The sequence below is a fragment of the Sycon ciliatum genome, chromosome 1 (genome assembly GCF_964019385.1).
Source record: "Sycon ciliatum chromosome 1, ocSycCili1.1, whole genome shotgun sequence".
Taxonomy (NCBI): domain Eukaryota; kingdom Metazoa; phylum Porifera; class Calcarea; order Leucosolenida; family Sycettidae; genus Sycon; species Sycon ciliatum.
In genome coordinates this window covers 91,653,180-91,674,395 of record NC_088643.1, presented here as the reverse complement: position 1 = coordinate 91,674,395, position 21,216 = coordinate 91,653,180, and the positions used below count along the sequence as shown (strand labels likewise).

The following is a 21,216-nucleotide window of genomic DNA, read 5'->3' as shown; positions in this document are numbered from 1 at the left end:
CCGAGAAGGAAATACAACAATAACTTCTATCCATCTATCACCAATCACTACTAAGCAGTTTATCTGTTGAATCATGGCGGGCAACAAACCTCGCAGGGATGCAATACAGGTCATCAACTACTTACTGGTTCATCTTCAGTGTCCTTGCGGCTAAGGGATCTGAGGGGTGCCTTGCTTGACCATCTGGGCAGTTTCCTTGTAGATTTCGGCGTGCTTGATGATTCATCACTTTGTATCTAACAATCACAGGATTAGTCATTTAGTACGGACATAATGAATTCCCTGAGCATCAACCCTCACAGTCGGGTCATAAGTGATATACAGTCCTAATCACGACTACTGCTGAATGCAAAGCTGCAGCTTCTATGTCCGCTTTGCTGCACGAGAACCAAAAGCACAGATGCAGTTGTGAAAGAGAGTCGCAACAGATCCTGACTGGGCAGTTTTCCAGCAGTCTGTATGCAGGTCATCAACTACTTACTGGTTCATCTTCAGTGGTGTCCCTACGGCTATGGGACCAGAGGGATGACTTGCTTGACATTCTGGAAAGCTTCCTTGCAGACTTCGGTGATCTTGGTGATCCCTCGCTTTGTATCTAAACCACAGTATAAATTGAATTCACTTAGCAAGAGGCACTCATTACCTTAGTGTACTGTGATATGTACTGTAGAGTTTGCCTGCAATAATTTATTGAAGTGCAGTTCTTTGCCTTCTTACACTATTGCTCTACATGCTCTTGACCTTTCTATTCTCCCACATTCTATATCCCGAAACAGAGGCAACGACTTCGGCGATTGTAGAGAAAGTGTGTGTTGGTGCTCTCTAAGTGGGAGCTTGTGCATTTCCTGCCATCTTGACTTTACTTTTGACTGACTCACGACTGCCATCCAGAGCGCAGGAGAAGTCCATTGAACTTTCCTTCTAAAAACTTGCAAGAAAGCACCACTCCCTGCTCAATACACAGTGCTTCGGGAAATTCATGCCTCACCAGTTGAGCTTGAGTAGGCTAATAAAATTTGCACTGCAGAAGTTCTACAATATACATGTATAGGGCTCCAGCCGCCCAAACGTCAATAGACATGTCAACTTAAAGTAATGCTCCATTTCCAGGGCAGCAAACACCTTGTGAACTCCAGACAGCATTGTGAGTCAGTGTTGCCTATGAAGGTGGGAAACCAGCAACAAGGACTGCTGGCCATTCACACCGTTGTTTGTGTGTCCTCCAAACCAACTACACCGTAGTCGCAAACCTGCCTGCGCTGGGGACAACAGTACAGAATAGAGGTAATGAACCTGCCTGCGCTGGGGACAACAGTAGAGAATAGAGGTAATGAACCTGCCTGCGCTGGGGACAACAGTAGAGAATAGAGGTAATGAACCTGCCTGCGCTGGGGACAACAGTAGAGAATAGAGGTAATGACTTCGGTGATAGTATAGAACGGTTTACAGGTTTGCCGAGTGGAAGGGTCAATGGACTTCTCCTGTGGAAGGGTCAATGGACTTCTCCTGTGGAAGGGTCAATGGACTTCTCCTGTGGAAGGGTCAATGGACTTCTCCTGTGGAAGGGTCAATGGACTTCTCCTGTGGAAGGGTCAATGGACTTCTCCTGTGGAAGGGTCAATGGACTTCTCCTGTGGAAGGGTCAATGGACTTCTCCTGTGGAAGGGTCAATGGACTTCTCCTGTGCTCTGGATGGCAGTCGTGAGTCAGTTTTAAAAGTGTCAAGTCAAGACGGCAGGAAATGCGCAAGCTCCCACGTAGGGAGCAACACACACTTTTAAAATAATATTCCGCCGTCTGTTTTCCTGTCTTCTAATATTCCACCTTCTATTGTTATGACCAGTGGGTACATTTCCGACATAAAGAGCTCTCCTCTTGATTGGCTATTTCCCCACAGATAAAAATCCTGTTTAGCTGGTGTTTGCCCTCTAACAGCGTCTATCTCTCCTCTCCTTGTCTACGACTTTTTATTGTCTTCTTTGCAATGTACAAGGTAGGTCCTTGGAATGGAACTTTTGGTGTCCTGCCGGGTGTTGGGGTGCATATATTGTGCACATGTGAACTTGGGTCACACTCACACTTCGTGGCGGCCGTGAAATTGTGGTAGTCCCACTGTATCTGGTATGTGTATGATTCATGATGTAATGTATGTTTGGTCTCAGTCATACACCGCAAGTGCATGGTGTATGGAACTACACTACCGAAAGCCCTGTCAGCATACTGTTACATCACTGCATGTGAGGCAGCAGATCAGATGTTCGTCGACACAATGAAATTGGATCATGATCGTTATAAGCAGCGTACAACAAACTCAGCTGACACTGATACATGAGAGTTTGATAGACTGGATGCCAACACAGATACAGATAGGCAATTATTCTATTTTCCCACCATCCTGTGTGGATTCACAGGACGCGTGAGTTTCGAAGTCTGTGAGGAAAATGTCAAACGGTCGCTACATGTACTGGGATGATGACCACACCATAGGTTAGTGGTAGAGCATCGCTGGCCAGATTTGTTTCTCAGACTTTCCTCGTTTCAACTCCCTCAAACTTTAATATGAATATAATGTTACAGTCCGTATCGCCTATAAGGTTGGCGGCTATAGTAATATACCGGATATAGTGATCAATTTCTGAAATTCATTTTCATTTGCCATAACTAAGTATACACAGTTATCGCGTATAGTAATAATCGTCTGTAGTAATATATCGCCTATAGTGATCAAATTCATTTCAAAACACCTTTATTACATTATGTTTGCATCGGTTATAGTGAAAATCAAGCGATGTTAGAGGAGAACAGGGTGTTACTTCTTCGTGAAGAACTTGTCCAGTGAGTGTTGTTTGGTGAGTTTTGCTTGCACAAGTTCCCAAAATATGCCTCCATCGTGAGGAAATGCTGATTTTCTGTGTCAGGAGCTACAGCCAGCTACATGACATTGTACATGTATGTAGTGCGTATGTGCACGGTGCGCTGCCGCTGAGTCGTTTGACACCCCACTCGCATACATTGCATGCAGTATCGGTCATAGTAATATATCGCTTATAGTGATAAAATGCTCAAAATCAAACACCAACGCTATAGGCGATACTGACTGTATTATGATATTAGCTCACAGGACAAGGTTATAGACATACAAGGTTATAGACATACAAGGTTATAGACATACAAGGTAATAGACAAAACAACAATGACATACCGCTGTGTTGCTCATTTCTTGCGGTAGACCATTTTCTCCTATGCCGGGCGATACCCTTGTCAGTGGTGAATTGGGACCTACATCGCAAAACGTCCAAAGCACGTAAACCCACACACATGCACACGTGCACACACACACACACACACACACGCATACGCAACACACACACACACACGCACGCACGCATACAGGCAGCACACATAACGGACACACAAGCACATACTGTATAGCAGGTAATTTTCGGACGGAATTTATTTTCGTACGATTTCGTACACGGCCTCTTTTGTACTAAAATTAATTCCGTACTAAAATTTGTTCACGTGAAATTATGTACACTATACATACATGTATGTACATGCATTCTGCATGCTAACACGTGTATTTAGCATACAGCACTGTACGAAAATATAATCCGTACGAAAGGTCGAAATTCGGCTTTGTCCGAAAATATTTCCGTCCGAAAATTTCCTGCTATACAGTACATGATTGTACATGTACACGCATGCATGCATATATGCACATGTGCACATATGCACGCACGCATGCCCATGCGCGAACTTGTACTACACAAAGAACCAATGCAAATGTACTAATACACTGATGCCTATTGATGACAAACTACAGCCATACACCACAGGAATAGGAATGGAATTCTCCTGCCCTGAGTCTGACTCGCCATGGAAACGACTGTGCACTGAGTCGCCAGCCAGGAAGAAGCCGGACTCCCTGATATTCTGAGTTCTGTAAAACCGTGACTGCAGTATTGTTGTCGGAACTCCCAGAGAATGAGGGTGGGAATCCAGAAGATCCTGAGTGAATCCGCCAGTGGCTAACAAATGTGTCACTAATTGAACAATGATCAGCTGGATTGTCGACTGTATCAGTTGCATAGCTGATTGACCACTAGATTGATCACCGGCAATTACACAGGCATAAAGAGACCAGAACGAAAACACAGTGAACACAATGACTGCCACTCAGTCTACCCTTGTTGCAGCATGAATGCTTGGTAATGGGCCTTACATGATCCAAAGGCCTTCATCGCTTGATTACACGCTATGACACGCTGTGCATATAATAAGAGAAACAACACAGATCAACACGACACTTACATCAGGGTTGCGGGTATAAATTGCGCTCTACGTGTGCACACACACACACACACACACACACACACACACACACACACACACACACACACACACACACACACACACACGCATGCATTTACACACAGGCATGTACGCATGTACGCATGCACCCACACACGTATTCTATAGCTTCAAGGAGACGGCCATTTTCCTTCAAGAGGCCAATTGGCCACCTTTCAGAAATTCCCAACTATTCAAAAAATTAGTGATGGTTCAAACACATCCCAACATTACTGGGAAGTACTTTGCCTACTCCATCTCAATGCATCTCAATGTATATATTCAGTCTACAGAAGACATACGTTGACAGCCTGTACTTGAAAATTTCTGGGTGGCTTCCTGGGTGATGCAACGCCCGATGACTTGGTTTTCGCTGTGCATGTACATTACGAAACACAGCACACAACACAAGAAAATTGATCAAACCTTGCACAGAAGAACAGACCATTGCTGACGAAGCAAGCATTGTGCGCGGCAAAGGTATTAATTTAATTCAACATAGCATGCATTCTGAGTAGACCTCTAACCTTCAGATGGATTTGGCGAGGTGGGGACAGGGTGATGTTCTGCATGATTTCCTACGTCCTGTGCCTGTTGATTACCTGCGTCGTGTGCCTGCTCCTAGAAATACATGAACACAGCATGAGAATAACAACGATACAGCTTTCAATCATATCAAACCAACTTGCCAACGATGCAGATGTTTTGGGTGCATTTTCGAGAAGATATGTCGGAGAAGGTCCCTCAGCTAGTCGTGATCATGAATTCAAACAAAGTTATACTCTTCGATATGATCTAAGTATAGTCAGTGACAAGTTGTTGTTCACTTGTGGCCATCACGTTGTGATATGTGTCCAATGCTTGCAGCCTCTATACAGCCTGTTCCAATTAAAAAAATCTCCAGGAATTTGAAGACCTACAGCGTCAGCTCTCATACTGTTTAACGTACCGCCTTGTTTCTTGAGTGATCAGCCGCAGCTTCAATCTGAGTGGTGGTAGTCTGGGAGTTGTTACCAGTCCTTTGGACTGCAGGCGCTCCATCCCAGTATTCTTCGGGCTTGTCTGCAACAGCAGTAGCAGGACACACAGTGATTGAGTATTGAGATCAACTATCATGGCAGCACTGAGTTGGAATACTAGCAACACTCTGCACTTGAGTCTGCAGCCATGTATATCGCTGTCCAGTGAAGTCTGACCACGGGTACACATTCAACAAGGTCAGGCAGCCCTATAACCCAGCTCAGAGTGCACATCCACCATGAACCTCATGCCGTGGTTTTCAAGCAAGTGCTCAGACAGCACTACCAAGCACTGTAGTTGAGCCAAGTAATTGGGTGAAAGGACCAGGGCTATAGTTCCCAAAATTTCAAATGAACTCTCGCAGTGCAGCATGCCTATGCATATAACACAACAGGTGCATAGACCCCAAAAGAGAGGCTGTGTATCAGTTCGAAACCATAAGAGCCTACTTTTAAGACACAGAATCCTAAAACCCGGCTGAAATCAACACTTTCTCGCAAAAAAGGCATATGAGCACAAGTGTGAAGAAAGTCCAATCAGTGCACGGAGAACTTCTTCAAATTTCAAAGGGTTCGCTGGAAATGGTGAAAACTGAATGCTAATTTTAATAGCGATGCACAACGGTGATGTCATCATACTTACTCGACTTCATCCAATTTCTTTTTCGACTGCAGACGAAAAGACACACGAACACATGAATTATTCAATAGTTTCAGGGAAGCAATTCCACCTCCACCACATACTGCTTACCTAACGTTATTTAGTTTCAGGGAAAGTAAAAGTAAAAAGTAAATTATCGTGTCCGTTCCCGAAGGAATCTCACGATGCCCGCTAACACCTGGCAAACCCTAGCGGCAGATGCAGCACCTGATGGTAGGGGTGAGGGGATAAGTCTCACAACCACTGGCACAAGTGCCAAGAAACCCCATTGCCCGCATCCATGTACCCCTTGTGCCTGGCCACAAGTTCCCAGTTGACTGTGGGTAGCAGCACGGCTGGAAAAACTGCTCATGGCAGAACCTGAACCAGACCAGGCAGGCACAGTGGGTTAGACCATGATTGATTCAGGAAAAGTTGCAAACGAGAAAAGTCACATAAACACATAAAAAGGTCCATAAGTACCACCTTTTAAAAGTTTTACACACATACTCGCACACACACACTCACACACACACACACACGCAAATACACATGCACGTACCCAAGCAGCATGCACACACCAGACACACATACAGCACTTGGAAACACATGCACATTTTAAAAAATATTGAACATTACGTGATTGAATTGGACAGTCTTTGCCCAGAATTAGTTCGCTGTTTTGACCTGCCAATGGTAAGAACATAGCATGGAAACAAAACAGAATTTGCTTTGTTAAAATGAGGCAACGAGGAGACGGACATTTTAGTAGAGATAACAAATATGGTGAATGCATTCATCAGCAGCCACAGGGCAACAATTTTGTGATTCTAACGTTTTCTTGGGGCTTTTTCGTGAGGAATCAATCACCTCAACAAATGACCATCAAGGAAACAATAGGAATATCTAATCAAAAGTGAGACATTCAATGCAACAACTTAAACAAGGAAATGATCTTATCACATAGCACAGCAGCGTGCATGGGTGCAATAGAAGAAAGATACAAAGTTTACACGTGCATGCGGGGGTGCTAGGTGAAAGGGAGTGAAGTGGCGTGTTCTCTCTGAATGCACATGTATGGATTGCATACGCACTTGTAACGTTCCGTAATGTTTTCGACTGATAGCTACAGGCACAGTCAGGTACTATGCATATGTATGCATGGCCAGCAATCGAGGACATCTGAGAGTTGTAATTTTTGTACTCCTCCGAGGTGTGATTTTTGGCGTGCTGGGCCAAGCACAAGGAAGCCATCTGCAAAAAAACTGCAGAAAATGGTTGTTGTTTGATCCTTTGGTGTAATCTTTGTTTCTAGTCGAAGCTAGTTGCTGTTTGGAGCAGAAACGCTGAAATTGACTATTTTCTGCATGTACTCATACATGTACTCATGTACTCAGGCATGCAGTCTCACTCGTATTTTAGCTCTTTTTCTGGAATGGATGCTGCTCTGCGCCCCTTGGTGAACATTTCCTGCGCTCGTGGAGCAGCTGAAAAGGACCACTGGTATGTCTGGTTCCTGGTTTGAAAGTGGAGAGTCGACTTTTGTGCCTTGAAAAAGGAGTAGAGAGCGATAGAGGTACGTCTGTTGCTTATTTTTGAGTGCTCCTCGTACATTTTTGATCGTGATAGAAATTCTCAGACCAAAGTCAGCGCGATGATGGCCGTACAGTTTTCTTGTGGATTTTTTAGTTGTTTCATCTCGTATCTATGTCAGTATCGTGATGGTGAAGTGGAGAGGGTGATTTTCTTCCTCTAGGCTTCGTTCGGCCGACTTTGCTTCGTCCTCGTTGAAAAGTGATCCTGAAAAAAAGGTCGATTCGAAAAATTATGTTGATTTTGAATGTACGTGATGACATGCGATTGCTGGCTATGGTATGAGCGGAAAGTGGCCAATGATCGTGTTCAATGCTCCAGACACAATGCAGTACTTACGAGATTGCCGACTCAGGCTAAAAATGAAAACCATGTGAGACCAAAACATAGGCGCGGATACAGACGCAAACCCACACGCATACACACACAAGCCCAAACGCATACACACAGAAGGCAAAACACGATTCAGTTGCATTCTACTGTATGTGCAGCACACAGCAACAGTACCCAAAACACATCTACTTGATTCTCTCACTACGTACAGGGGTATTTGTGTACACCGATCACCTCGTACACTGGGCAAATACGATCCTTCGTATGGAGAATAATTGCATACATTTTGAACATGTGTAACATATGATGCATACAGTGTGGAAATGTATAGAAATGTATTCCACACACCAAGCTGTACAAAGTCATACTAAAAAAATTCCGTACCAAAAGTCCCCGTCAGTATCGGAACATGTCAGGGTCAGTGGCTGCATCTAAGAGACGCCCGTGTCTTGGAAACATGCAGGATAAACACGGTACAAATGACTTACCCTTGTACTGCCTGATTCAATATTACTACTACTCGAAGTACTTCTATAGAATTGCTGGCAAGTACCCATCACTGGCTCTCCCATGCCAACACTCCATACATCACGATATCTGTGCATTCGAACACAGCCTTCCACTGGTTGCTGGTCTGCTAGTGTGATACTCGTGTACAGATAATGTGTAAGATTCTTTCCAAATATAGAAAGTTCGTGCACACAATCACAACGGGGCGAGCACTCACCAGCAAATTTAAAAGACACTTGCTGCTCTAGTTCACTTACTTTTGAAAAGCTTTTCTCATCCTGGCCTTGCATGTCAGACCCCTTGGCAAACTGATTACTTGCTACAAGACCAGGACAGGGCAAATGTCAAAAACATGGGTAAAAGTATTGCTTTTCAGTTTCACACAGTGTTCAACTTCTTGGAAAAATAGCGTAGCTCTCGGATATAATTATAGAATAGCGTTATGAGTGTGTTTAAAACTTCTGAAGGCAATTGCGGATGGGATAGCAAGCCAGAGTGTGCAGCACTGCATATGCGTTCAGAAAAGCGCAATTCATTGTTTACATTGTTTTGATGTCAAGGCATGGTAATACTGATGACAATGGTCACGCTGATGCAGTGCGACTGTGACAAGGCAGATAGCGACTTCCGGGATTCCTCAAAATTGACGTAAACAACGAATTCCGCTTTCCCCAAATCATAGTGAGCGAGTTTCACAACGCACTCCCTGGTTTACGTACTCCTGGTCATATGCACAGCTCCGCTCGGTGAAACCTGACCCAAAGTGTGAAACTGGCGCCCTGGAGTAGTTCTGATTACTTCACCGTGTTCGTACATGTGTACGTCATTCAAGCAGCATACCACTTCCAATGTGTCAAGGGTCATGCAAGTTGAGGGCGCCAAAGATGCACTTTGGGTAGGATTTCATGAATCGCAACTGTATTAGAAATCTGTCACCCGCGTGCAAGCTGAAGGGATAGGAAGCAACTGAATGTCAATGGAACATGCTAGGTACAAGTTAACTACTCACAAGGCAAGGATTCCTGAGAAGAAGACCTGTACAGATACAACACCAAACAATAAGGAGAAGTATGGAGACTATAGATGTTACAGACACTTTGCACGTGACTTCACAATTATTGTATTTGCTTGTTCGAATTTATTTGTATTTTGTTTCTCTCACCTTTCACTTTTCCCGAGTTGATCACGTACCTGCGTGCTCCACTCTGCTGCAGTTAGAGGCAGCTACTCTACATGCAGTCGAGTCGATTCTATTGTGTATCTGCATGTCTCCTTGACAATATCTGTCCAGCTCTAAATAATTAGAATTAAATTCCTTCTCTCTTCTCTCTCTTCTTCTCTTCGATTTATTTATTTTCGCTTCTCTCAGTTATTTTTGTTTTGTTTGTACATGGATGTCATCACTTCTTGGGGCGCCGTGCCTGCACCTTTGGGGCGCAGTGCACCGGATGCGCAGTGACCTCTACGATGTACACCAGAGCTAGGCATCTCTTTTGGCTTCATGTTTCCTTTTGCGTTGCCAGCTTTTCTGTTTGAAGCTACATGTACGCGTGTCGCTCTTGGCCTTTCAGAACTCTTTGAGTTTCAGTTTTATTCCACTTTGTAAAGAACAAGAACAAGTAATGGTTCGAAGGAAATCTTGTCTACCATGGCCACAGGGCCGCAACATGGTCCTTCGAGCCGGATGAGCAGTTCTAAAGAAATATACAGTCTTCAGATTACAGAAACACAGCAATGTTGCTGCGAAATCGTAGAGGTAAGGGCGAAACGGATATGGCCGATGTCGCCGAGCAGGCTGCTGAGCTGGAGTTGCCAGCATCCCCTGCCTCACTCGCCTCATCGATGAGATCGTCCTCCTCCGTAAAACGGCAAAAAGCGGAGGCCAATTTGGAGATGGCATGGCGTTTGATGGCAATTGAGGAGGCGGATGCGCAAGAACGACTGGATAGGCAGAGGCGTTTGCTTCTATTGGAGTTGGAGGCGCGCCATGCCCAAATCGAAAACACCTCGTCCTCTCGTTCGCGATGATCGTCTCGTCCTGCATCCAGTGCGCCGACTCAGCATTTGAGGCCGTTGTTGGCATCGTCGACTACCCGATCAGCAGCGTCGTTGATCAGCTCTGGCCAGGAGAATAAAGTAGAAGTAAGCTCATCTCAGCCCCGATTAGAAACAGTCTGTAAACTTCCAGGAAAGTCCGCCTCGACAGCTACTAGGCATTGGGTAGAGACCCAGAAACCCGGCACTGCACACGCCACACTTGCGGCAGGGACAACAGCAACAAAGCCAGCTCAGAAGAGTCCTGACTCCTGAGGCTGGAGGCCTGCACCCAGCGCAAGCCGCAAACGGCATGCAGAAGTTTCTGATCCGACAGACAGTTGGTCGTGACTTGCCGGCGTTCTCTGGCGACTCGGAGGAGTGGCCCATATTCGCCTCTACCTACCAGAGGACGTCAGACGAGTGTGGGTTTTCGCCGTCGGAAAATGTAATTCGTCTGCAACGTTGCCTCAAAGGTCCAGCCAAGGCTGCCGTCGGAGCGATGCTCACCGTGCCGGAGAACCTGCCGACCGTACTCCAGGTCTTGGAAAGCCGGTTTGGTCGACCGGATGCAGTGATTGCTGCCATGATCGGCAAAGCCAAGGCCATTGGACAGGTCAAGCCAGGAGACTTTGATAGTCTTATCAACCTGTCCACTGCTGTGACGACTCTAGTTACTACCATGGAGTACCTTCGAAGTGAAGGTCACATGTACAACCCTTAGCTACGTCAAGAGCTTGTTGGTAGGTTGCCAACATCCCTGCGACTGCAGTGGGGAGAGGTACTTGTGCGTCAGGGTAGCCATGACATCAGCTTGCGAGTGTTTTCTTTGTGGCTGGCGGACAAGGCTGAAGCAGCTGTGCGCGTCGTGGATCCGCCTGGTACCCGAACCGACAAGACGCAGCGGGTGTACAGTCACCAGGAAGTTTCGACAGTATACAGCACAGCAGCAGCGACGGCACCAGCAAGTGCAACCAGTAAAACTCAGTCAGCCTGCCTTTGCTGCAAACAAGTGCAGCATGCCCTCAGCGAGTGTTCAGCATTCAAGAAGCTTGGCCAGAAAGCCCGTTTTGAGCTGGTCAAACGTCACCGTCTTTGTTTTTCTTGCCTGGCCAGTGGACACGCTACCAGGGAGTGTGGCAGCAGGAAGCAGTGCAGTGAGCCTGACTGCAAGTACCACCATCATGTGCTCCTGCACAAGGGCAAGGCCGCAGAGAAGCCAGTCGACACTTGTGGGCACACCGGCATTCCTGGTACAACCCGAGTATTGCTGCGAGTTTTGCCAGTGACGGTTAGTGGCCCAAAGGGCTATGTGGAGACACTTGCTCTGCTGGATGAAGCCTCAACTGTCACGCTAATGGACAAGGCCTTAGCGGATGACATAGGTGCTGTTGGACAGTCGGATCCCCTGCATATGGCATGGACGAATTCGACGACGCACACGGACAACTCGTCATGCAGAGTCTCTGTATTGGTCAATGGCAGCGATGGCACCCAGCATCAAATGGATGATGTGAGAACAGCCAAGGACCTCAAGTTGCATTCGCAGTCAATAGATGGCAGAGGGCTGGCGAGTCGATGGCCTCATTTAGATGACTCCAGAGTGGCGTAATACCCAGCAGTACAACCGAGGATGCTCATTGGGCAAGACAACGGACACCTCACAGTGGCACGTGAAGTCGTCGAAGGCCCGCCAAATGCACCTATGCTGACGAGAACCCTTCTTGGTTGGGTAGTACACGGTCGCATTGGAGTTCGAGCTCACCAATATCAACTCGAGCCGGAGGCGATCTACCACATCTCGCAGCCTGAGTCGGATGAGTGCATCGACACAACCGAAGTGAAGAAGGAGTTCGTTGCGGCGGCAACATCCCCGCCAAGGCCCCAGCAAATTGCCGAAGCGCTGCCTGACGTCAACCGATTCTCGTCATGGAAACGTCTCATCTGCACAACCGCGTCCGTTGCCAGGTTCATCGCAAACACACGGGCCAGAGTTCGCGGCCAAACTGTCGAATCAACCACAGCCATCTCAGCCAAGGAAATGGATGCGGCCGAGCAGCTCTGGATGAAATCTGTGCAGGCAGAGTGTTTTGCCGAAGAAGTGGCATTGTTGAACGATGGCCAGCCTGTCAGCACCAGCAGTCGTATACGACAGCTAGCACCAGCCATTGATGAGAACGGGATCCTGCGGGTTCAGGGTCGCCTCACACATGCGACGGAAATGGCGTACAGTGCGAAACACCCGGCCATCCTGTGTCCGAAGCATAGGTACACACAGCTCCTAGTCCATGAATAACATCTGCGTTCTGGCCATCATGGACACGAGAGGACATTGAATGAGCTTCGCCAGCAGTACTGGGTGACGACAGGTCGAGCAGCTGTGAAGCGAGCATGGTCTGAGTGTCAATACTGCAAGAACCAACGAGCCAATCCCAAGCCATCTGTAATGGGAAATCTACCTGTCCAGCGCTTGACCCCGTTCCTGCGACCATTCATGTTCACCGGGCAGGACGGGACACCGTCATTGGCTGTAGGTGATGTCGTGGTGGTTGTCGACAGCAACCAGCCACGAGGGCAGTGGCCTTGGGGCCGACTAGAGGCTGTACACCCGGGCAGTGATGGCGTTGTGCGAGTGGCAGATGTCCGCACCAAGTCTGGACTGTACCGGCGACCAGTTGTCAAGCTCGCGAAGCTGGACGTGCTGCGCTAAGTTTATTTGTGATCTGTAACAGGTCATCGGTTCCCTGTTACCAGGGGGGAGAATGTTACAGACACTTTGCACGTGACTTCACAATTATTGTATTTGCTTGTTCGAATTCATTTGTATTTTGTTTCTCTCACCTTTCACTTTTCCCGAGTTGATCACGTACCTGCGTGCTCCACTCTGCTGCAGTTAGAGGCAGCTACTCTACATGCAGTCGAGTCGATTCTATTGTGTATCTGCATGTCTCCTTGACAATATCTGTCCAGCTCTAAATAATTAGAATTAAATTCCTTCTCTCTTCTCTTCGATTTATTTATTTTCGCTTCTCTCAGTTATTTTTGTTTTGTTTGTACATGGATGTCGTCACTTCTTGGGGCGCCGTGCCTGCACCTTTGGGGCGCAGTGCACCGGATGCGCAGTGACCTCTACGATGTACACCAGAGCTAGGCATCTCTTTTGGCTTCATGTTTCCTTTTGCGTTGCCAGCTTTTCTGTTTGAAGCTACATGTACGCGTGTCGCTCTTGGCCTTGCAGAACTCTTTGAGTTTCAGTTTTATTCCACTTTGTAAAGAACAAGAACAAGTAATGGTTCGAAGGAAATCTTGTCTACCATGGCCACAGGGCCGCAACAATAGAGAATACATAAGTGACAGCAGTAGTGACCGTACTCCCTCGTGCCCAGACCCTGATTTCTGTAGAAACGTGCTTGCACACTTCCGATGGGAGAATCCACATTACAGTGCCTTTCAGCATGGTCAGGCCAAATTGCAGCAGTTTCAACCAAGTTTTTCTTTGCTTGGAGGGAGAAGATATCCGTGTCCCTGGGACTCGAAGTCCCATTTCCATACAATGAATTTAGCTACTCTATGCTCATCGCTTCTTCAGATGAATTTTGACTTGTTTGGTCTGGTCGCAACACCATTGACCATCGTCTTCAGTGTCTAAAAAAACTACCGGCCACGGGGATTTTCAAAGCGGTGACCAGTGTCTGCTCCAGGGCCTGGTCAGCCGGGTCAGCAACCCGGTTGGGCCAGGGGGTGTGAAAAAAGAGCACCGGGTCACTTGTGACCAGTTGGGAGTATTCATGTTGAGTATTCGTGTTTCTTCAAGAAGGTACACACTGACAGGCTGCAGGCGTGTGCAGGTGCGCACGGATAGAGTACACAGTGCAGTCATTTATCCTGAATCAATATGTTATGATGTACAGTGGACTTCTCTGATTTAGCTACACATTGCACATGACTGCACATGCAATGGGAAATGCCACAATAAGGCAACTAACTTTGCAGCAGCCGCCTCATAATCAGCCATCCGGTGCTCAAGTGAGTCAATAATTTTCCTGCACAGCAGACAAACCAAACAAACAATGAAGAAATATCGACAGCGCATACCACAGTGGTGGTACTTCAAGTAAGTGAAATCAACCCCTGGATTTATGCACCATACTACGCTAAATCCTACCGCGTGCTATGCATGCCCGTGCAACATAGCCAAGACCGTGACTTTTTGGAAATCTATGCTGACTGATTGGTTTCATTGGTTATCATGAATGCATGTGACATGCAGCACAGATCCAGTTTCTATCGCTGGTGTCTGTTACACCTGATTGCTCTCCACCTTAGGTCTACATTCACAATGCAACCTATTTATGTAGCCACTTTGAAGTACAGTAAAACCTGTGACTACCGACCACCCCTTGGTGCCAGCAAAAGCGGTCTTTAGTAGCAGGTGGTCTTTAGTTAGACTTAGAGGTTTGCACTACGTGACCATAATTATATGGATCCCATTATATGATTATGTATGTCAAAACGCAGCCAATACAATTCCAAGACTTGCGCAATACCATTCTTATTTTAGGTCAAACAACACTTGGAGAGAAAGACGGAGAGATGGAGAGAGACAGAGAGAGGGAGAAAAGATAAATTTTTGCAGACATCAAATTCAGCTGCTACTTCTGAAGCCAGGAGTCAAACGTTCCCTGTGGAAGTTTCGTTTTGCGCTGGGCTTCAAATTTGTTCATGCGATCAAATCGTACCGACTGTCCTTGTTGTGCGAACTTCTCGAATGCTTGAACACGATCCGTCAGCATCAGGACCTTGCGGTGCTGCTTTGTTTATGGATTCCTTGATGCAATCGTCGATTCGTCTGTATGACTGGGGTGACAGAGCCGCTCAGTCTTCGTTTCTCCTCCAAGTAGTAACATCGATCAGAGAGCGTTTCCGATGCGCTCTCCAAGACGTTTCCTATCATGTTTATTCTTGACAGGGCTTGAAATTTTGACAGGCGTAGTGCAGTCCACACCGACTCCACAGTCAAAATGACCTGCGTTCATTTGTTCAGCTGTAGTATCGAAAGATTCCTTTCAGGACCATGGAAAATCAGCACTTTGAAATTTCAAGAAGGAGCTTCGAGCAACATTTGATTTCCTACATCGCGGTCGCTAGTTACGGGTCAAAAGTCGTCTTTGGGACAAGAAAAGGCGGTCGCTGGTCACGTTCAGCAGGTAGTCGCTAGTCACAGTGTATTTTGAATGTGAGACCGTCCGTGACTGGTGAAGTGGTCGGTAGTACCAGGCTGGTCGCTAGTCACGGTGGTCTTTAGTTACAGGTTTTACTGTACAATTATTCTTTCTGCATGGCTATACATGTATGTACATGCATGTACATACCAAAGGTGTAACAAGGCATGCACTTGAGAATGCATGTGCATGTACTCAAACCCAATATGCCATACGATAGACATGAGAGCTTGCGCTCAGGGCCCTCGCCATGTGGCGTTAGCTACACCGCTTGGTTGAGCACACATAATCACTTGATCATGCAGTATATGCGAACAAAGTCTGTCCGCCCGCCCGCCTACCCGCGTGCACGTACACATACACACATAATAAAGGGCAGTGGACCCTAGTAGCACACATAATGTTCACTATGTGACGTCATGCGCCTTTCGCACAGCTCGGGAACAAAAGGATTGCGTTGGTCTGATTTGCAAGACTGAAAGCGTGAAGGAAACTTAGCCATTGGTGTCTGAGAGGCTAGCAGGAAAATATAATAAATCATTAGAAATGACAATAATAAGGCTTACCACAAGCTCTCCCGCCTAATTCCAACACACACGTCAAGAATTTCCTCCGGTGTCATCTCCTGCAGTTGCCAATCAAATGGCAAGGACAGACGAGAGAGAAATTTATATTATTGACCTCAAATGCAATCAGGACATGGTGAGGAGAGTAATGCACTTCTGATACTTCTTTACCTCCCCAGTGAAAATTATCAGGAGATATAAATAGAAAGAGATCACGTGAGGCTATAACATTAGCTGATATATTTAGAGAGCGGCTGTGGTAATCGACGACATGTCCATAAAGCAAGGCTGCTAATATCAGAACAACAGTATGACGTGTACATGCATAGAACAGTGAGAACACTAACACGCAGTACTAATAACAAGTTGTAACAAGTATGAGTTTTTAACGGAACAGTATGAGTACATTATTAACATTCTCTTTTTGTATGCACAAGTCAAAATCGCGTAAGCGAATGTACGTGGCATCTAACATTTGAAGCCAGGGAATAGTAAAATACCAATCCCTGATTGAAGCTGTCTGAAGTATTTCGCACACCATACAACACTGGACCATGAGTCATCACCCACTTTACAGCACTTTGGATTGGATAACAAATGTCTGTGTATGGCTGACATAATCGGTTGTGGCGACAAACGCGATTAGGCCGGCTGCAGGGACACCGTAATGTCGCACCCGCCCCAGCACCATTCAAACAATTCCCTTTGGCAGTTCACGGTACGAACTTCAACAAAGCCCTGTGTAATGCATACCAGGGGAAGGCTAGACAGCATGTCTCTAGACATCAATAGGCATTGTCTGAAAAGCCAGTCAATAGCACTAAAGAGCCAAAGCCTTTTCAAAGTTCGGTTTCACTCGCGCACCGGGCCCGAGCTGGCAGCACAAACAAACGCCGGGCGCGAGCTGGCGGCACGAACAAACGCCGTACTCACACGAATACTGTTGGGCCAACGGATGGCCACAGCCATCAAAAATAGGAACAAACCCATCCACGGCTTCTTTCTCTTGCTAGCTGTGCTGCTGCGTGCATCCAACTGTTTTGCAATTTCTCCCTCCCACCCACGCCTCCTGAAATTTATTATCGCTCTACACTCTCCTATGTCTCACAATGAGTGCCACTGAGCATGATGGTACTCCAAGCTACATGTACATGTATTTGCAGAGAGTGCTCAATGTTAGAGACAGAGCTTAGTACATAGCAGACTCAGCGGAGGACGTTCGGGTTGGTTGTAACTCTGAGTTTCATGCCGTTAGGCAATCATCAGACAACTGATACTCGGGTCTACCCAACAGTATGCTTATAAACACATAGGGCCACAAGCATAAACAAATTTAGCGCTAAATCTGGTGTAAGGTATGGGGGGAAAAGCTGGCCCGGGCAGAACAAGGCGGCCCACCTCATACGCTTGATACCTTGCGCTAGCCTCCTGACGGCCAAATTCAACCAACTTGTGCTCTGTGACTGGGGTACTAGCAACATAACGTGGCCCAGGTGGGCTGACTTTCAATTAGCCAAGTGAGCTACTCAGGCCAGGGTGCATGATCACTATTCGCAGCACTTATCGTCCATGCAGCAGTCGGCTTAGCCTCCTTTCAATATCAAGCTCGTCGTCATCATCATCCTGAACACCAACGTAACCGTGAGCAGCACCATCACCCTCACCGACCGATTGCCTGTATTCTTCATCTTATGCGTACAGAAAGAGAATGTGCATGCCTGCTGCTTTCAAGAACACAGATTGACATGCCGTACTATCTACAAACCTGTCGTCGCTGCAGCACCAGAGCTGTCATGAACCTCGCCGTGAACTACATTTGAGTATTGAAATAAACAATTGTCCTGCAGCATTCTCGTAACACGTTACAGCCCTAGTTATTTAGGAAATGGCCCGCTCCGCAGGTTAAAACACCCCCCCCCCCACAGGATCCAGATAGCTTTTCAAGATCCCAACTGACCTAAGCATGATTGTAATTCTTCCCAGGGCATAATACTACAAGCTTACCAGTATTGCATCCCCAGTGACACCTGCCTTCTGAACAGCATCAGCACAGTTATGCCAGGATTTCTACACACCACAGTTGCAAAACAAACAAATACAAGAGAGATTTGTTATAAGAAAACTGTGCAGTCATAAACATTCCATGCATATGTATCGAAGTACGGGGTTGGCATCGCATGCCACGGCTGTATGCAGCTTATCATATCACTGCGAAATAGTGCAAGAGTCATAGCAGCAGCTATAGGCTTAGTGCTACAATCCGTACAGTCTGCAGTGGTTAGTACACGTAGTATTATATTACTACCTGGTGGCGGCTGTTGATTTCAGTGACTCTACCATATTATCTAATCTAAACAGCTACGCAAATATGGTATCTTTGTTGCAACAAAACTCAATATTGGTTCACCAAGTTTTCGGCCATGGTCCATCCTCAGGTCAAAACAATAAAACTACGCCTAGCAACACAGAAATGGAGTAGATATGAAGTGAGGTGCAGTAGAAAAGTGAAAAGCTGAAGGATGTGAGAAATCTGTCAGCTTACGCGTGTAGGTGTACGTGTGGGACGTAGGAGTGTTCGTGAAAAAAGGTGCTGGGAGAAAGGACAGGAATGTAGTGGGGAGCTGTGTCTGTGTGTGAGTATGTTAGTGCAACATAAAAAGAGACTGTGCAGCTGGAGCCATTGCTTAAAGCCAAGTGTGAAGACAAATATCTGCTACATATGGTACCAGGGAGTAGTTTACTACCGGTACTCTACTTTACTACTCCCTGTATAGTACGGTAAACCGTCTAGGGGGCTGTAAAGAAAACAACTACGGTATTTTATTGCATCAACGCACCTCTCGAAACATCGCCACAAGTTCCGGCGTGTCACATACAACTGTACTTGGACTTCTTTCCATTCCGTGCGCCGCCATTCTTCTCGAATACCGACGTTCAGTCACAATAACGGAGGCAAAGTTCAAACAGCCAGACCATTAGAACTGACAGACGGTCTTCTTCCACGGTAGTGGCGAATGGTAAACAGCCAGCGGGAGGAAGCTCTTCTTCCCGTACACAATTACAGCACAGGTACCGGTCAGCGTTGCACCAACACACTCTGCTAGGCAGATAAGTCAGGACTACTGAGAGAAATTCAAGTTTGCCTTCATTCCCCTGCCGCTTGTCTCACAACACAACATGTGGCCTAGGGTAGACATACCACACACACGACGTCGAAAATGATGATGAACTCCGGTATCACCTTACTACGCGAAGTGGAAAGAAGCACAACCACAAGACAAGCACTGTGGAAATACGAACAACTCAAGCTAAGCGTATCTAACAATAACAATTCTACAATTTGTAGCTTCGGGGATCATCGTCACTTCGCAGCTCAGGCGCATGACTCCATGAGCTTCATGAGGCAAATCGACATGTCGCCGGGCCGCGGGCCGGGCTGCCGGATATGTCTCGACTACAGCAAAGCTGCAAACATACAAAGGACGCCGGAAATGGGACAAATCAGTAACGACCCCATGACCTCTGGTCGAGCTATAGCGCTAGCTAGGTCAGGATGACCTTTTTCGGACTCGGTCTGCGAAACGAAACCAACACTAGCACTGGCAACAAAATTTTGCGAATATAACCCTTATATTATAAGGGTTATATTAAAGCTGGCGTTGCGCCGGATCTTTCTTCATTTAGCAAAATTCACTCAAACCACACTCCTCCCAGAAACACAAACATCGGTAACCACTTGCATTCCGGCTTTCCGCAACGCTAACAGCTTTTACCTGCCTGCACTCGCCGTAACTACGTACAACATAACACACTTGACGTATTGACATGATCGCAGCCTAGCCAGTAGTACTCGTACCCCGAAATTAGAACTGGTGCATTATTATTTTGCTTGTTCGCGTTGACCTCACCAAGCAAGCTTGGCTAGTCTTCGCATGCCAAAATGAACTAAAGAAATGAGGAACGAGCGAGCTAGGCCAATGAGGTGAACACACGCATGCAACGGCAGAATGGTGCATTGTCCCCGAAATACGAACAGATCCACCTACAAATCGCGAATGACGGGATGCAAACGCACAAGTAGAGGTCAGGAGCGCACAGGATAATGAAGCGGCATAGAATGCAACAACTGCATGCTTCATTAGTCATTAGACATTACCATTGTACATGTACATACTTCACTGCGCACCTTGGTTTTGAATTACAGTGTAGTACACTCTGTAATGTAGGCTAAGGACAAACACACCAACACCGCCACTGCCACACAATGATAATGTGTTTAATAGGCAAGAACGGAGAAAGAGGGAATAAAATACGCAGTTCATGCGGGAGCCGGATACACAACGCTAGCAGCTCTAATTGAAGGAAAGTGAGTACTTCGGAGTTTTGGCTTTGACTGTGACAGTGTGACTTTTAAAGTGATCCGCCACCAACTCAACCAAGCCTTGGGCTAGTAGTCCGGATACAACACATCCATCGTCTCCACTTACCCCCGGTCTTGTCTGCTTGATGCCATTGTGTGGCAATATGCCACAAACACCCTTGAGGAAGTGACCACAATGTCATGATTTAGCTGTACGGGTAGCTCGAGCTCGAACTCAGTGAAACATGATTATCATCGCGTTGTCATTATTCTGACAACGCGATGTTGCAAGCAAGGAGTAGACAGTCTCCTCCTCCCTTCCTCCCTCCCCCCCCCCCCTCTCTCTCTCTCTCTCTCTCTCTCTCTCTCTGTCTGTCTCTGTCTCTCTGTCTGTGTGTGTGTGTGTGTCTCTCTCTCTCTCTCTGTCTGTCTGTCTGTCTGTCTATCTGTCTGTCTCTGTCTGCTTGTCTGCCTGCCTGTCTGTCTGTCTGTCTCTGTCCGTCTCTCTCCCCCTCTCAGTCTGTCTCTCTATCTCTCCGTTTCTCTGTGTGTCGGTCTGTCTCTTTCTCTGTGACTGTCTGTCTGT

General features: G+C 46.7%; 1 protein-coding gene across 1 annotated transcript in view; it reads right to left on the bottom strand.

Moving 5' to 3' along the window:
- The window catches only part of LOC135806457 (uncharacterized), a 30,891-nt gene extending 11,179 nt beyond the window's left edge, over positions 1–19,712 (bottom strand). Inside the window, exons 1-16 of the mRNA XM_065320647.1 lie at positions 19,108–19,712; positions 18,275–18,337; positions 16,271–16,329; positions 14,469–14,525; positions 9,458–9,483; positions 8,706–8,767; positions 7,945–7,961; positions 6,652–6,699; positions 6,016–6,041; positions 5,303–5,415; positions 4,881–4,974; positions 4,656–4,726; positions 4,226–4,268; positions 3,203–3,279; positions 482–595; positions 126–236 (exon numbers count right to left, since the gene is read on the bottom strand). Of these exons, the coding sequence (XP_065176719.1) occupies positions 126–236; positions 482–595; positions 3,203–3,279; positions 4,226–4,268; positions 4,656–4,726; positions 4,881–4,974; positions 5,303–5,415; positions 6,016–6,041; positions 6,652–6,699; positions 7,945–7,961; positions 8,706–8,767; positions 9,458–9,483; positions 14,469–14,525; positions 16,271–16,329; positions 18,275–18,337; positions 19,108–19,185 (1,059 nt within the window). The 5' untranslated portion in view covers positions 19,186–19,712. The remainder of the gene's footprint in view (positions 1–125; positions 237–481; positions 596–3,202; positions 3,280–4,225; positions 4,269–4,655; positions 4,727–4,880; positions 4,975–5,302; positions 5,416–6,015; positions 6,042–6,651; positions 6,700–7,944; positions 7,962–8,705; positions 8,768–9,457; positions 9,484–14,468; positions 14,526–16,270; positions 16,330–18,274; positions 18,338–19,107) is intronic.
- Positions 19,713–21,216: the final 1,504 nt, after the last annotated feature.